Source organism: Festucalex cinctus, chromosome 2, assembly GCF_051991245.1.
Source record: "Festucalex cinctus isolate MCC-2025b chromosome 2, RoL_Fcin_1.0, whole genome shotgun sequence".
NCBI classification, from domain to species: Eukaryota; Metazoa; Chordata; class Actinopteri; order Syngnathiformes; family Syngnathidae; genus Festucalex; species Festucalex cinctus.
This window is the reverse complement of record NC_135412.1, coordinates 3,342,784-3,357,561: the sequence shown is the minus strand read 5'-3', so window position 1 is coordinate 3,357,561 and position 14,778 is coordinate 3,342,784. Positions and strand designations below refer to the sequence as shown.

At 40.6% G+C, this 14,778-nt stretch overlaps 3 protein-coding genes across 5 annotated transcripts in view; all 3 read right to left on the bottom strand.

Annotated features, from left to right (window-relative positions):
- Nucleotides 1-3,639, bottom strand: part of LOC144013405 (inositol 1,4,5-triphosphate receptor associated 2) — a 7,049-nt gene extending 3,410 nt beyond the window's left edge. For both annotated transcript variants that reach the window (XM_077512223.1, XM_077512224.1), the window contains exons 1-7: nucleotides 3,254-3,639; nucleotides 2,059-2,128; nucleotides 1,946-1,973; nucleotides 1,579-1,719; nucleotides 1,214-1,345; nucleotides 101-257; nucleotides 1-9 (exon numbers count right to left, since the gene is read on the bottom strand). The exon at nucleotides 1-9 is cut by the window's left edge and continues 32 nt beyond it. In XM_077512223.1, the coding sequence (XP_077368349.1) occupies nucleotides 1-9; nucleotides 101-257; nucleotides 1,214-1,345; nucleotides 1,579-1,719; nucleotides 1,946-1,973; nucleotides 2,059-2,128; nucleotides 3,254-3,371 (655 nt within the window). In that variant the 5' untranslated portion in view covers nucleotides 3,372-3,639. The remainder of the gene's footprint in view (nucleotides 10-100; nucleotides 258-1,213; nucleotides 1,346-1,578; nucleotides 1,720-1,945; nucleotides 1,974-2,058; nucleotides 2,129-3,253) is intronic.
- A 33-nt stretch (nucleotides 3,640-3,672) lies between these two features.
- Nucleotides 3,673-7,127, bottom strand: rpl10a (ribosomal protein L10a). Its single transcript, XM_077512225.1, has 6 exons — nucleotides 7,037-7,127; nucleotides 5,708-5,779; nucleotides 5,527-5,607; nucleotides 4,216-4,364; nucleotides 3,962-4,134; nucleotides 3,673-3,890 (listed from the first exon to the last, which is right to left on the bottom strand). Exons 1-6 carry the CDS (start codon nucleotides 7,039-7,041, stop codon nucleotides 3,720-3,722), a joined length of 651 nt encoding a protein of 216 aa, XP_077368351.1. The 5' UTR covers nucleotides 7,042-7,127; the 3' UTR covers nucleotides 3,673-3,719.
- A 142-nt stretch (nucleotides 7,128-7,269) lies between these two features.
- Nucleotides 7,270-14,538, bottom strand: fance (FA complementation group E). 2 transcript variants are annotated; one of them, XM_077512222.1, is made up of 13 exons: nucleotides 14,374-14,538; nucleotides 13,955-14,302; nucleotides 11,630-12,095; nucleotides 11,450-11,533; nucleotides 9,593-9,667; nucleotides 9,404-9,448; nucleotides 9,283-9,339; nucleotides 9,019-9,162; nucleotides 8,824-8,947; nucleotides 8,135-8,210; nucleotides 7,991-8,057; nucleotides 7,793-7,918; nucleotides 7,270-7,692 (listed from the first exon to the last, which is right to left on the bottom strand). In XM_077512222.1, the coding sequence occupies exons 2-13, from the start codon at nucleotides 14,170-14,172 to the stop codon at nucleotides 7,621-7,623; spliced, it is 1,554 nt and encodes a 517-aa protein (XP_077368348.1). In that variant the 5' UTR covers nucleotides 14,173-14,302; nucleotides 14,374-14,538; the 3' UTR covers nucleotides 7,270-7,620. The 2 variants fall into 2 exon arrangements, with proteins under 2 accessions (XP_077368348.1, XP_077368347.1); XM_077512221.1 differs by having other exon boundaries at nucleotides 7,270-7,670.
- Nucleotides 14,539-14,778: the final 240 nt, after the last annotated feature.

Sequence of the window (14,778 nt, the reverse complement as noted above, 5' to 3'; positions counted from 1 at the left end):
CATCCGCATCTAGTGGTGGGAAAAAAAAAATAAAATCAAATCCAGTCAAGTCAAACGGTGGAAAAACCAAGCGGAAGCTTCGAGGAAAATGACGCGAGACCGAGAGGAGCTCCGGGCTCGTCGATGCTCCTGCAGGAGTTCTGCTGCTGGATCATCTTCTTGGCCTCCTCCAGCTCCGCCTCCTGTCGCTCCAGTCGCCTCCTCACGTTCTCCACGTGAGCCACCATGAGCTCCACTGCCCGACTCACACGAGCCTCCTGTTAGCAAACTATAAACTCAACATTTGTTTCTCCGATTTTTCAATGATGATTGCGCAGATGTGCCTTAGACTGCCCCACAATAATTTGCCACTCAAAAATGTGGGCTTTTATCAACTAGCATGATGCTACAACTAGTGTTGTTCCGATACCATTTTTTGGCCCCCGATACCAATACCCAGCTTTGCAGTATCGGCCGATACCATGCCGATACTTAAGTTTTTTTTTTTTCCTCAATATGAAAAAGCTGTCATGCTATTGGTTTAGAGCATTCAAGGACCAATAGGATATCTTAGATCAGCATGCAGTGAACATGTCACATATCAGTGAATGTCGTGCACCAGCAAGACACAAGATGCTGCATCCAAAATCCTATATTAGCTTTGGAATTAATGATATCGGCATGTTACTTGTGAGTACTCACCGATACCGATACCACTGTTTTAATTAGTGTTGTTCCGAAACCGATACTGATATCGGCAGAGGTGCCGATACTGCATTAAAACAGTGGTATCGGTATCGGTGAGTCCTCACAAGTGACATGCCGATACCATTAATACCAACGCTAATATAGGATTTTGGATGCAGCATCTTGTTTCTTGCAAGTTGTGCACGGCATTCAGTGATATGTGACATGTTCACTGCATGCCGAGCTAAGATATCCTATTGGCCCTTGAATGCTCTGAAGCAATGGCAGGACAGCTTTTTCATGTTGAGAAAAAAAAAAAACTTAAGTATCGGTATGGTATCGGCCGATACTGCAAAGCTGGGTATCGGTATCGGGGGCCAAAAAAAGGTATCGGAACAACACTGCCTGAATGTTCGTTTCTCTACTACAAGTATAAGCCATGTCCAAAGAGGTTTTGGAGAATATGGCTATAGTTTTGTATTCCATCCATCTAGAATCTAGATCTAGAGTCGAGATAAAGAAATTTTGGTTGGGTGCGCGCGTGTACCTGGTGCACCGCTCCAAGCACCTCTGCCGTCTTGGAGATGCGCTCAACGGTACCGGCGAGGATGTCCAGCGACAAGTCCAGCTTCTGCAGGATTTTACTGCGCTTGCTGTCCAAACACAAGCCCTTTAGCAACTAGAAAACACAACAAGCACACATTTTACTGTATAATTCACGTTCCCCTGCCCTCTTCCTGCTCACGTCATGGACACATTAGTTTTAAATTGCTTGTGTGTAAAGTTTTGAGACTCTGGAGTGCCTGCCCACCCATCAAGAGTGTGACCATATGAATCTTATTGGGCGGGTTTGAAACAGAATATACGTAATATGCTCATTTGAAGTGTTTCACTCTGTTGTGCACAGTTGACCTCCAGCGTCTCTCTGCCTCTGGACAGCTCCAGCAGGACGTTCTCCTCAGCCAGGTTGCGGGCGTGCTCTTCCGCCTGCAGCCTCTGCTTCAGGGTGTATTGGTCACAGCGGAAAGCCAAGGCGATCTGAGTGAAGTTCTTCTGTGGAGGTGACAGTGAGGATGTCCGAAAGAAACACGGCTCGAGTAATTGTGGCTTTTTTTTTTTTTTTTTTTTTTGCCGGATCAATGTACGTCTACAGTCAGATGTCACTCAAGTCCACGTTAAGTAACGAGTTTCAGATTAGGAGAAGATGCTGAATAGAGTTTTTAGCAGCTGATCTGTTAGTGTGGAATCTCAAAATCTCGACATAAATAAACGGACTTACTTCCAAATCACTCTCCGACATCTCCACACTGTCAAGAAACAAAAGCTCACTGAGTATTCACGTTCAATTTCCATACTAAAAAAAATACGTCTTTGTGGATGTTGGGCTGAGACCTGTTGAGGCCCACTCGATCAACGATGGACAGATCATTCCAGTTAGTCGGTGGCGCCTCCTGACTGCTTTCTGAAATTGAAAACATTTGATTATAATTGACAACTCCGAGCTTACGTCACAAGTCAAAATCGTGGTCGTTTTAGTCGGTGAAATGACCATCTCCGCCCATTGAAAAGCATCACATTTAAATGCACAAAATGAGTTCTTGTATTTAACTCGCTTACTCCCAAAAACGTATGAATATGTTCTATTTTAAATATTACCATATACGTTTTGGCTTTGATGCAGCCTTTGAAGAGAATGCTTGAAGCAATGGCAGTTATTACAAAACGGCCAGCAGATGGCAGCAGAGTATAAGAGATCAAAAAGCTCTTTTTTTTCCAACTATTTTAAGCAGATTTGTGAATAATGATGAAACTTAGCCATATTCTAATGCTAATTGATGCAAAATTGATACCAATAGAAATAAACCCCCCCCCCTGATTAAAGAAGAGGATCTGATCTTTCTTTTGGTAGATTATGTTTTCATAGCAATAGGACACAATATTCTTCAGACCTTGCAAAATCAGTCAAAAGTCCTGGGAGTGAATGAGTTAATGTTATTTGCCGCCGTTCAAGCATTTTTGTGCCATCTTTCAATGGTAATTCTTATGCACATGGGCCGCTTACGGCAGTAAGGGTGGTGGGTGTATGTTTTTGATTTTTCAAAACATTTATTGTTGATGGTTGGATTTTTCATAGATGCATTTAGAACTGTATGGTGAAAAACGAAATATATTTACATAATATGACGCCCAGTTGTATATTTGCATGCTGTAGAGCAGGGTTAAGGAACCCTGGTCCCCGAGAGCCGCAATTTTGCATTATTTAGATGTCTCCCTCCAACACAGCTGATTCAAAAGATCAGTTCGAAGCCTCGTGATCCTTATCATTCAGTCTGTTGTGCTGGGGGCTTCATGACACAAAAAAAATGCTATGAACCGTCACTGAAATTCACATGCACATCTCATGTCCACTTCAACCACTGAAAATGTCAAAACAAGTGCCACATATTTTGGATTTTATGGGTATTAAAACCCTTTTCTCACAATATTGTCAATTCCCAACATTTCTGGTATTTCTGCAAAGCAAATGGTGGCCAACTTCCCATCTCTCTGTACAGCCACGTTTACCTGTAAGGCAAGAGAAACTTACCAGAATCACTGTCATGAAATGACGCATGAAAGCCATCCGAGCCTCTCGGTATTTTTATGGCTCCTTCGCTGTAGATCCGACTCATCTGAGGGCGCATGACTGCATTGACAGGCTCCATCTAAAACGGCTTCATTATCTCACTCAGGTGAATGCAACTCCTTAGCTCTGAGCTCACAGCTATTAGATGGCGGGTGCCTTTGCATTTGGACTCGCTCTCAGCAGTACTGAAAATAGTTAATCTCATTATGAGATCGACAGTCAAGGCAGAACACGACAAGTAGCTTTGAGCCTCTCGTGCATTTGCCATGTTTATCTACAGCAAGCAAAACTTGACAGTACCGATGTTGACCCAGTTGTTCATGGTGCAGCCTCGATTGTGTTCCAGCAAAGTAAAATGAGCACGACACACCAAAGCGCCATTGTTGGACAGTCAACATTTTTTATTATTTGTAGAAAAGCGCATCATTTAGTAGAGGCGCTGGGGCTTTCCCATGGTGCTCTTGACATATAGGGCGCGTACATTTTGCCAGTTCTTCTTCAGCAGTGACACCAGAAAGTTGACAGCCAGGTGGATGTTGTACACCAGCTCATCCTCCGTCATCTTCACGTGTCCGACGGCCACGGCCAGGCAGAGCACCTAAGGTGCGCAAAACTCACGGTGAATGTTTGTGCAAAGCCATCGCGGAAGATGTGAGCAGCTCGTCTCACCTTCTTCATCTGGAACTTGATGGTGGATTTGACCTCGTCCACTTTGGTGTTCAGGTTCTCGTTGTGGGTGAGCAGCGAGGGGAACTTGCCGGCCTTGTTGAGCCCGGGGCCCAGGATACGAGGGATCTGCTTGATCAGAGACTCGGAGGCCAAGAACGCGTCATACTTCTTGGCTGGAAGAATAACAGACGGTAACGATTGCCAAGCACACTCAAGATGTTCAATGGCGCAAGCGCAAGAAAATGACTCCTCACCGAGCTTTTTCACCAGCTTCTTGTTCTTGTTGAGCTTTTTGAGAGCCTCCACATCCATGTGTGGCAGGTCAGCGGCTTTGGCCTCATCACAATGTTGCTGGTCTCCCAAAAGGCAGACTGAGAACTTGGGCCTGGGGAGACTCTTCAGCCTACACAAGTCACAAGATGCACCAGCATCGCCTCAGTATTCACTATGTAATTACGTAATTTCCCAGAGGGAGCCATCCCAAAGGGATCAATAAAGTCAAGTCTGAGTCTATTCAGTCTAAGTTCATTTCTGGTCCCGATATGTATAAAGAAGAGGGGGAGGAAAGGAAAAAAAAAAAAAAAAAGACTTGACAAATAACCCCCTTCCTCAAAATGATCAATAAGCTAATTTGGACATTAAAACAGAGGGCATTGGAAACATACGTCAGTTGACTGACTGCCAAACGGTATCCAAAAAACCTCAACTGTGGCAGCCGATTTGGAGGATTTTCACTCATCTTTCAAAGCAAATATTGTGCGGTATGACGACAAACATGGTGGATATCATATGAAAGATTGGATTACATTCTTTTCATGAGAAAAAAAAAATATGTTTCTCCCTTATTCCGTTCTTTAGTAATAACCATTTGATATTAGGTCATTTGAGTGACATAAACGAAAATACAAAAAATATTAAGAGAAAAACAGGCTTTTTGTGAAAAGATACATTTTTCTGTAAAACAGTGACTTTGACACGAATATTTTTTGTTTAGTGACAAGGCAGCGCTGCACAAGATGTTGCGCTGCCCATTGAGAGAGAGAGAAAAAAACCCGTAATAAATGTAAATTAACGTTTTTGGTGGCATACATTAAGGATTTTAGAATGCGCCATTAAACGTTTTTGGCGCTCAAAGAGTTAATATCCATCATTTCTGGAAATAATTTAAGATTATCTTAAACCGAGTACAGACAAGGTGTGAACATAAATGAGCCATGACAACAATTTCAATGTTCGAAGTCTTACCATACCGCCACGACGCCAGGAGTCTTCATTCATAATATAGCGAACACTGGTCGGCTCGAAGGTCATGAGCTTAAAACGGCTCAGCCCCTCAAAACCTCCCCTCATGTTTTAAGACCCAGGGTAGGGGTCCGCCTGCAGAAGCTAGGTCAGCTCAAGCAGACTACCCAAAGTACTTCTCCATGCCTGCGCCTGGCCTGTCTGGTCCATATTATAACTTAAAAAAAATATAATAATAATAATCCATACACTACCACTTTAACATTCCAACAGGGCCAGACGCAAACAGGGAAAAGGTTGGGTGAGACAGAAAATGGTCCAACCTGACGGTGCCGGAGAAACGCTTGTCCTTCTGGGGATCATAATTTTTCAGGCTGATCTGCAGCTCCACAGTCTCCACAAACCTTAAAAACAAAAACAAAAAAAACAAAAAAAAATGGCAATACACACATTAGCAACATAGAACAGCGACTGGCAAAGCCATAGGCTGCTACAAAAACTTACTTCCGCTTTTTAGTTCTTGAGCCAGTCAGGACTTCCCTCACGGCCTCATACAAAGTGTCTCTGGAAACCTTACTGCAACACAAGTTAGATAAAAAAAAAAAAATCCCACAAATTATGGTAAATACTCAGATTTATTGCACTTACTATAACTTACTGGGAACAAATACTTGCTTGCATTTATTAAAGTGCTGATAAGTGAAAATTACTGGTGCCCCGATCCAATATTGATATATACTAGATTATCTGTCTACATAGAAAATTGCCGATATTAGAACTTTATATCCAAGCAGTCCATTGCAGATTCCCTTGCTGCTCTTCTATCCAGCCATGTCGAGATCTAACATAAGTAATTTGTTTGTATTGATATGATTAGGGTTATTTCTCAGGATGGCTTATTATGTATTCTATTCAAGTGCAGTACATTCTCATGTTTGAGGTTGAATTTATGTAACCCAAACGTTGGGGTGTGAATTGCCTAGTACCTGACAATTCGATCCATATCATGATTGATAGGTCACGATTCGATTAATCCCGATATGAATTTATAAGTCGATTGTTACGATTTTTTTTTTAACTCAATTTAGAAAATACCATTCAGTAAACTTGTACACGTACACTGTAATATTTGTATGAAAATGTACTATTTATTGATCTCAAACTTCAGTGTTATAACTGTGAGCCACTGTATTTAACAAACAGATTGTAACTTTTTTCATGTTAGAACAGCATTGAAATAAAATATTAAGGCTTAATGGTCCATTAATATAACATTCTTCCATGCTTAAGGTGTGAAAGTTAGACGTTTTGTTGAATATTTTTTCATCAAAAATACGTTAAAAAAATTCGACAGCTAAAGAGCCCATACCCCACTAAAGTTAAATGTTCACTTAAAAGTCAGAAAGGGTTAAGAATAATAATTCTTGATAACTAGTTTATTTTTCGCAGTTGTACTTGTCTAATCGTGCTTTCGCTGCTGAGTGCTAGCGAATACGTTAGCTCGTCGCAAGGGGCGAAGCTGTCACGTTTTCTTTCTAAATTGCATTAATAATGTCATTAAAGTAGTGCTTAACATCTGTTCCATGATTTATATGCCAAACGGTAAGCCTAAATGTGTCGGATAATAATGGATGGAACAAGATTATATCATGACGTGTACTGTCGTGCCGCGCACGGGTTAATGGCCCCAGGACGGCCGATAAGGTAAAAATGACTACACTAAATGGTCAAACGTATCAAGCATTAAGTGTTTAAGTAGAAACGAGATATACGGTTTAATTGTAACCGAAATTGTCTTTAAATTAGTCATTAAGTCATTGAAATACGCAGTACCTCATTTTAGCGGCTTCTTGCTCTTGCCTCGCTACGCTGGAAAGGAAGTACACCGGGAAGTTGCGTCACATAAAAGCTGCCTATATATACGTCATCATCAAGCGCCAAAGTTTTTTTTTTTTTTTTTACTTTATTGCAATTTACAGAACAAACATGGCAACAGTAAAGTTATGTATGAAAATATAGGGAGATTGCGTTTTTTTTAATACTCGTTTTTGAGTCAGTTAATAATTTTTAAATCATGTTCTATCGAATCGTTCTTTCCCCAAAAAACTCAAATATATTTATATAAATAAAATGATTTATTTTTTTTTAAACACCAAAACAATAAATGCTTCAACAATATTCAGTAAGGCACTGATGAGATAGGTTGTGTGCTTATTTTTTTACGCTACCTATGGGGGGGAAAAAAACAAAGACAAAACTGAAGATCAGTGTCCATCACATTTGTAATACAAATACAGTAAATGCATCTACAATAGTTGTATATATACACACACACACAACATAAAAATCTTTACTTTTTTTTTTATGTATCTGGGATTTTTTTCAACATTGCTTGAAGACACTTTTTTAGGAACGTCTCATTTAGTACCAGGCAACCAGACATGGAATGTTTGTGTGACGCATTCAGCTGGAAAATAAAATATGGGATACTGGTTTAAAAAAAAAAAAAAAAAAAAAAAAAAAAAAAAAAAAAAAGAATTGTAGAAAAATAAGTCAAATATTAAACAATGCTTTTTAATTTATACTTACAAGGTTGCCATATTTTGTAAGGACAGTCAACATCATTTTTGCAAAGTTGACAGATTTTGTGAACGAAGGGGCCTGGCGGACCAGCTGTTCAATCAACTGTTTGAACAGTTCCTCAGTCATGTCAGGCTGCACAAAAACAAACAAAACTGTCACGTATGACATTATTTTGACACTTGGTGTACAAAAACATCTGCCAACCTTGGAGTCCAGCAAGCTGTGTATAACAGAAAGTAGCATCTCATTCCATGATATTTTCAGTGTCATCCTGGAAGGGGGGAGAAAAAAAAAAGAAAAAGGTAAGAAGCGACAAAAGAATAAGATGTTTGAAATGTTTTGTCATACTGAAGCACGAGCAGCCTGTAGTAAGAATCCAGACAGCCTTCGATCAGTTTGTTCAGGAGCTCAGCTTGTGCACTCCCTAAAATGAACAATGGCTCATATTAAAGTATGCTTTCAGATTTACATCAGTACGGAGCCCTTAAGGTGACATAGGAGAGAAAAAAAAGAACTTTGCGTTCTCTCGCAATGATTGCGAGGGAACGCAAAGTTGTTATTTTCGCCTACCATGTCACCTTAGCTGAGCCGTAAACACTTCCGGGTCATCTTCCCTGTGACCAAAAGCGAAAACAAAGCCGTGGGAAAATACATGCTCCATCCTAGTCGCTTTGGGAAAGCTTTCCCACTGCTTTGTTTCATGTTTACAAACGTTCCATCCTCCTCGCTTTTGATCACATGGAAGATGACCCGGAAGTGTTTACGGCGCACCTAAGGTGACATGGTCGGCGAAAAAAACAACTTTGCGTTCCCTCGCAAAACAACTTTGCATTCTCTCGCAAAGATTGACGCAAAGTTGTTTTGCGAGGGATCTTTGTGTTCCCTCGAAATCTTTGCGAGAGAACGCAAAGTTTTTTTTGCGAGGGCACACAAAACGCAAAGTTTTTTTTTTTCTACCATGTCACCTTAGGGGCTCCGTACTTAAGCAACCTTTTTCCATTTTTTTTTTTTTTATTTTAATCGCCACATTCTCTCACCCAAGTTCTCTTGCTCTAAAAGTGGTTCAATGAGAGCGTGGCACACGGATCTGGTGTAGCAGCTGCAAAGTGACATCACAGCACTCGCCAGGCATCTGGACGCAGGCTCGGAGAGGGACAGCACCTGCCGGGCGGGCAGTGACTTCTTTGAAGCCTCACTCCAAGTGAACAATGACACATGCCGTACATGCACACCCTTTGCAGCAGCAGAGCCTTGATGAACGTCGCCGCCGTACTGAAGCTGAGGTTGGGCAGGAGAGCCACTACGCTGCCGCAAAGCTGCGGTAGCGCCTGCTCTGCTATGTCGGACAAACTCAACTCGCAACACAGGACTTCCACCTTTTACACAAGAGGGCAACATGTAGCATTAGCTTGGTCCAAAAACACAGGCAAATAAATGCCAGATCAACTGTTAGATCTCAGATATGCCCGCTTTGCATGTAAAATACTATTACATACTTGAGTGGCATTGCAGTCATTCAGCACTTGAAATACATCAAGCGAGCGGTGGTCCCACTGTAAAAGGATTAGAAAAAAAAAAAGTTACAATAAGCAGAAAACATTCAAACGCTCGTCATACCTCTGTCTGACTTTGTAGTAATTCCTTGATTTGAAGAACAGACGCCTGAGTGAACACATAAAAAGACACGAGTTCACTCAGTAGGAACTGGTGTTATGAAAGTGACCTTAACGGTTAGCACCAAGGGTGCCCAACCATTAATTCTCATTTGCAGAAAGAACTTTGATAAAACTGGAAATGCATCTTTACCTTCATGTGTTCGGACAGAGGATCACGGCTGTTGTTGCCCAGTTCTGGTGCAACGGTTTCCAATTTTTCTGTCATCTAGGAACAAAATGTCACAAGTAGGGGTGTGAATTGCCTAGTACCTGACGATTCGATTCGTATCACGATTCACAGGTCACGATTCGATTCGATACCGATTAATCACGATACGAATTTATAACTCGATTGTTGCGATTTTTTTTCATTCAAATTTAGAAAATACTAATCAGTAAGCTTGTAGAGTGTAAGATTTATATGAAAATGTATTATTTATTTATCTGAAATTTCAGTCTTATAGAGGCTGTAATCTGTTTCATGTTTGAACAGCATTAAAATAAAATATTAAGGCTTAATGTTCCGTTCATATAACATTCTTCCATGCTCAAGGTGTGAATCCTAACCCGAAGTCAGACGTTTTGTTGAATATTTTTCCATTAAAAATGGAAGTTTAAAAATCGATTCACACACACACACACACACACACACAAAAATGATGATAAGACGTTGAATCGGTAAGACTACCGAATGAACAATTCTGAGCTCTTTAAAAAAAATAATAATAATCGATTTTTATTTATTGAATCGATTCGAGAATCGCGCGATGTAGTATCGCGATATATCGCCGAATCGATTTTTTTAACACCCCTAGTCACAAGTAGAACTGAAATGATTAATTGAATAACTGATTGCAAGAAAGTGTTGAAGCAAAATCTATGACTCAAAATGTTATAGTGATCATTTTTCTATATAGAGACTATTACTGCAGAGTGCAGACACACTTCATGTCAAAATACTGTAAGATGGCGCACGTAGGGCCACGTAAAAATATATATATATTTTTTAGAGGGCGGCGGCAATATGACGAGAAAAAAGTGGAAAATTTGCCACTTTTTAATATGACGAGAAAAAAAAACAAAAACAAAAAACAGACGAGCAGCTCGGCGAACAAGGAAGTCTCGCCGGCTTGCAATGGAGACTTCCAGCAATGGACGACGATCTTGTCCACTGTCTGCTCTCATTTGTTGTCTAACAGCTCAAGTCGTAAGTTGAGGTGACGGTGGACACGATCGTCGTCCATTGCTGGAGCGCTCCATTGCAAGCCGGCGAGACTTCCTTGTTCGCCGAGCTGCTCACTCAGCCAATGACAGGCAGTTTGCAACGGCAGAGTCCAACCCAAGACACGCTTAGGACCGCCCCATCATTTGAATAACATTTGCACTTGGCTGTACGGCCCAAAACTGCCAAAATTCAAAAATAAATAAATAAATAAATGACTAAATACAAAGATAAATAAATGACTAAATAAATAAATGACAAAAAGTTAAAATAAAAACGGATTTATTTCCATTTATATTTATTTTTTTGAGATATAATTTTGGAATTATATTTTTTTATATTCATTTTCACTTTTAGTCATTGATTTATTTATTTAATCATTTATTTCAAATTTTGGCAGTTTTGGTCCTCCATACAACTAGACACATCGATATTTACTGTCAGTGTATCGATAATTTATTGCAACAGAGGGCGCAACAATATATTGTGATATCGATTTTTTTTTCTCTCACCTCTATATATCATGTCCTTTTCATAAAAGTGACTGTCAATGCTCTTGGGCAGAAAGTTGATGGATAAATGCTAGTTTTCGCCCTCCATGACATTGTAGCCCATTAACGCTTCGCCAATAATTTCAGAGAAAGTCAAGTGACGTCAGGATCTCTATCACTACAATAGTCAGTTCTAAAAATAGAATCCCTTCAGTCCTAATCACAAATCACCACAAAGGCGACAAGGTGTCTAATCGCCAAGTTTCTCAAAGTGTAGTGAAGTCGTCATCTTTACCTCAGTAACTTCTGGCAGAGGATTGTGAACGTTTTCCGACGCTGGCATGTCACGTGAAGCATCCATGTCCATTTCCCCTGCGGTCTGCAAGCAAATGTTACAACGTTAATGGCTGCAAATGTAGCAATTAGAGTGTTCACTTTGACAGATGATGACCAAATCTGTGTCGTCCATCTTTACGTTTGTATGTTCAGGCAGAGAACCGTGGCCGTGTGCTCGCCCAACGATGTGTTCATCCGTCTTCATTCGCTTCTTCTGCTGCTGAGTTGGTTCTTCTTCCTCATCATTCAGACCATCAAAACGGTCCTTCCTTTTCTTCTGAGTTCCCGCTTCAGACAAAAAAGGTTCTTCCGCTTGAAGGCCAGAGCACTCGCTCCAACCTCCAGTTTCACCAGCCACTCGCCGTGACAGTGCCGTTAGTCGCTGAGCACACGCTGGGCTGTAAAGGGGTTCCTCGATGGGACGGCCCGTGATTCTTTCCAGTTGCTTCTTCCACGCAGCAACCCACGGGCTTGGACCGGGCTCCTGACCAAGACACCCGAGCAGACGGAGGACAGCGGCTTCGGGGAACCGGGAGTGAATCAGGTAGATGAACGTCAGCAAATTTTGCTTCAATAGTGGTGGCAAGAGGCAGACCAGGGGTTTACTGCATGTGACAGAGAAAATGATTGTGAGAAATAAGCAGTTATGACTAGTGATAGACCGATATGTTTCTTTCAAGGCCGATACCGATACAGATTATTTGTAGTCAAGTCGGCCGATAACCGATATTTCAAGCCGATATTCATTTGCAGTAAAATGGGGAGGGGGGGGAATTCTTTCAAACTATATATAATTTCTCACTGACTAACAAATTCATGTGAATGTAGCTCATTTGGGGTTTTTGTTAGGGTTCGTAAAAACGTTTCAAAAAGATTTTCGCGGTGAAAAATTGTGTGAATATGTTCCAAATGTGTTTACGACAAATAAAAACTGACTGCGAACATCTTACAAATCCTGATGAAAACCCCAAATTCGCTACGTTCGCAAGTATCCCCTGCTCAGTGAGCTTTATCGGCCTTCAGATTCAAAACATGGCCGATGCCGATATTTGTCAAAATGCCAAATATCGGCGCCGATAATCGGCCCCGGCCGATTATCGGTCTATCCCTAGTTATGACACAACATTGCAATGGATACATTATTATTTCAGATGTACTACAAAGTTCCAGCCATCATCGTACGCTGAACTGCGACTTTTGTAGGAGTCCATGTGTTTGTGATGATTGACGAGGAGCTTTGAGCATACATGACATAGGAATGCCCCCTCAAAAATGGCTTACTTCACTGTCACAAGATATGTTTTAAATGTGGTGCGTGAGCGTGACACGTTTTCTTAACTCATTCACTCCCAGTGACAAGTATACTTGTTAACTCATTCACTGCCAATGACAACTATAGACGTCAAAATCCAAGCAAACAGCCAGTGTTAATTAAAAAAAAAAAAAAAAAAATTAAAATTAAAATTTTAATATATAAAAAAAATAATTTAGTTTTAGTTATAGTCTTCTGACTAAATTTAATTAAAGCCTTAGTCATAACTCAGTCAGGCCTAGACCCAGTATGTGGTCTCAGTAAGACCAAGACCGATCACAAGAACGTCAACGCCCGTGTTGTAGGGTAACAGGAATCCGTTCTACGCACGATGGTAGCACTTAGCAATGAAACTGCTGTCATCGTTGTTATTCATAACCACAATGATTAATAACTATGAATGAAAACAATGAATAACTAAAACTAAATTCAAATTTCTTGTCAAAATTTGCACTGGCTGTTTGCTTGGATTTTGACGTCTATAGTCGTCATTGGCAGTGAATGAGTTAATTATAATTTTTCAGAGTGGGGATAGATGGGAAGAATCGAATTATGTTCCACTCTAAATGTCAAACTTGGAAACAACTTTACCGATGCCCAACCACCGGTAGATGACATCATCGCCCCATTTTATACAAAATAAACACAGTTTCAGAGTACATACCATGGGAGAAATGGCTGTATTTTAGCAAACCTTCATTTTTTTCTACTGTCAATTATAAAAGAACGGGACGGGGCAAAAAGTATTCTATTCTGTCATTTGGTAGATTCGGCTTATATATAATTTAATGAACGTAATATCGCGTGGGTATTGAACATTTTGAAATTTTCTAAAATGGCTGGTAGTGAAAGAGTTAATATTGTTTTATTGTCGTTAAACTGATTACAAGCAGACTGGCTATACTTAAAAATAGAAAGTATGCGTATACAGTAAGTACATTGTATAGTAAAGCAAGTTTAAATAGTGATGATGAGAATACGGACTCCAGAACTGATTATTTCAATTAAAACTGTTCTCGATTGGAAATTGTGTTTTGAAATCGATGTGGTGCAACTTGTGTGCATTGTTTTCTCCGTTCAGCCATTCAGTACTGCTTCATTAATAAAGCGAAAGAAAATGCGTTAACTCGCTGCCACCAGGGTCGGACTTACACGGTAAGGGGTTGCCCATTCATCCCCGAGGAGATGATTTCGTCTCGACAAAGTGTTTCGATGAAGCCGGACAGTGATCTCCATCTCTCGGGATTGGCCCGCTGCTGCCGCCTAAAGGTCTCCAGCGCTCTGTGGGCACCGTTAAATCCCGAGAACAACGACCGGGCCAAAAGCTTCCACTGACCGTCATAGCGATTCAGCAACTGTCCGACGTTCATGGTCAGGCGAACTCGAAGTCGGTTACATTCGTCGTTAGCTTCACTTCATGCGGTGTCGTGTCAGTACACACCGGAACTGAATCTGCCGCCAGCCAGACTCCACACTGCGCATGTGTACATCGCCCGCCACCTTGTGGAAAAGACGATATTTGTTGATTTTGGAATGAATGAATAATGAATACTTAAAAATTATAATTGTACCTATTTAGCTTTGATGTCTTTCTGTTTTAAAATAACTATTTGATGACACACATTACAAAACAAGATACAAATTACAATGCGAAACCAGGTGATTCTCGCACACAGAAAAGGTGTCACAAACATTGAAGGCCCCACAGGTGTCTCTCTGGTATCTCATTAAAAAAAATAAAAATTCCACAGGTGTCTCTCGGGTATCTCATTACATTTTCTTTTTTTTTTTTTTTTTTTTTTAATACACGCATAGCACACCTGGTCCTCCACAATTTTACACAGACAACGGTAACACTGTAGTTAGAAATCCTTATTCGTGTTTAGGTGATATTTTCTATCAAGCCATATAATTAATAACATTAAGAGCAGTACTTTTCATTGTTAACCGGCCAGACCTGCTGAGTTCTATAACGT

Bases quoted from the DNA above. Each gene is read 5' to 3' on its own strand.
- rpl10a (XM_077512225.1), bottom strand. The intron at 4,365-5,526 runs GTTGGACCATTT...TGACTTGTGTAG, and splicing joins CGTTTCTCCGGCACCGTCAG to GCTGAAGAGTCTCCCCAGGC. The intron at 3,891-3,961 runs GTGAGACGAGCT...TGCGCACCTTAG, and splicing joins TCAAGTTCCAGATGAAGAAG to GTGCTCTGCCTGGCCGTGGC.
- fance (XM_077512221.1), bottom strand. From the start codon at position 14,172: ATGAACGTCGGACAGTTGCTGAATCGCTATGACGGTCAGTGGAAGCTT. The intron at 11,534-11,629 runs GTAAAGATGGAC...ATTTGCTTGCAG, and splicing joins CTCTGCCTGAACATACAAAC to ACCGCAGGGGAAATGGACAT. The intron at 8,211-8,823 runs GTGAGAGAATGT...TGTTCATTTTAG, and splicing joins TTTAGAGCAAGAGAACTTGG to GGAGTGCACAAGCTGAGCTC.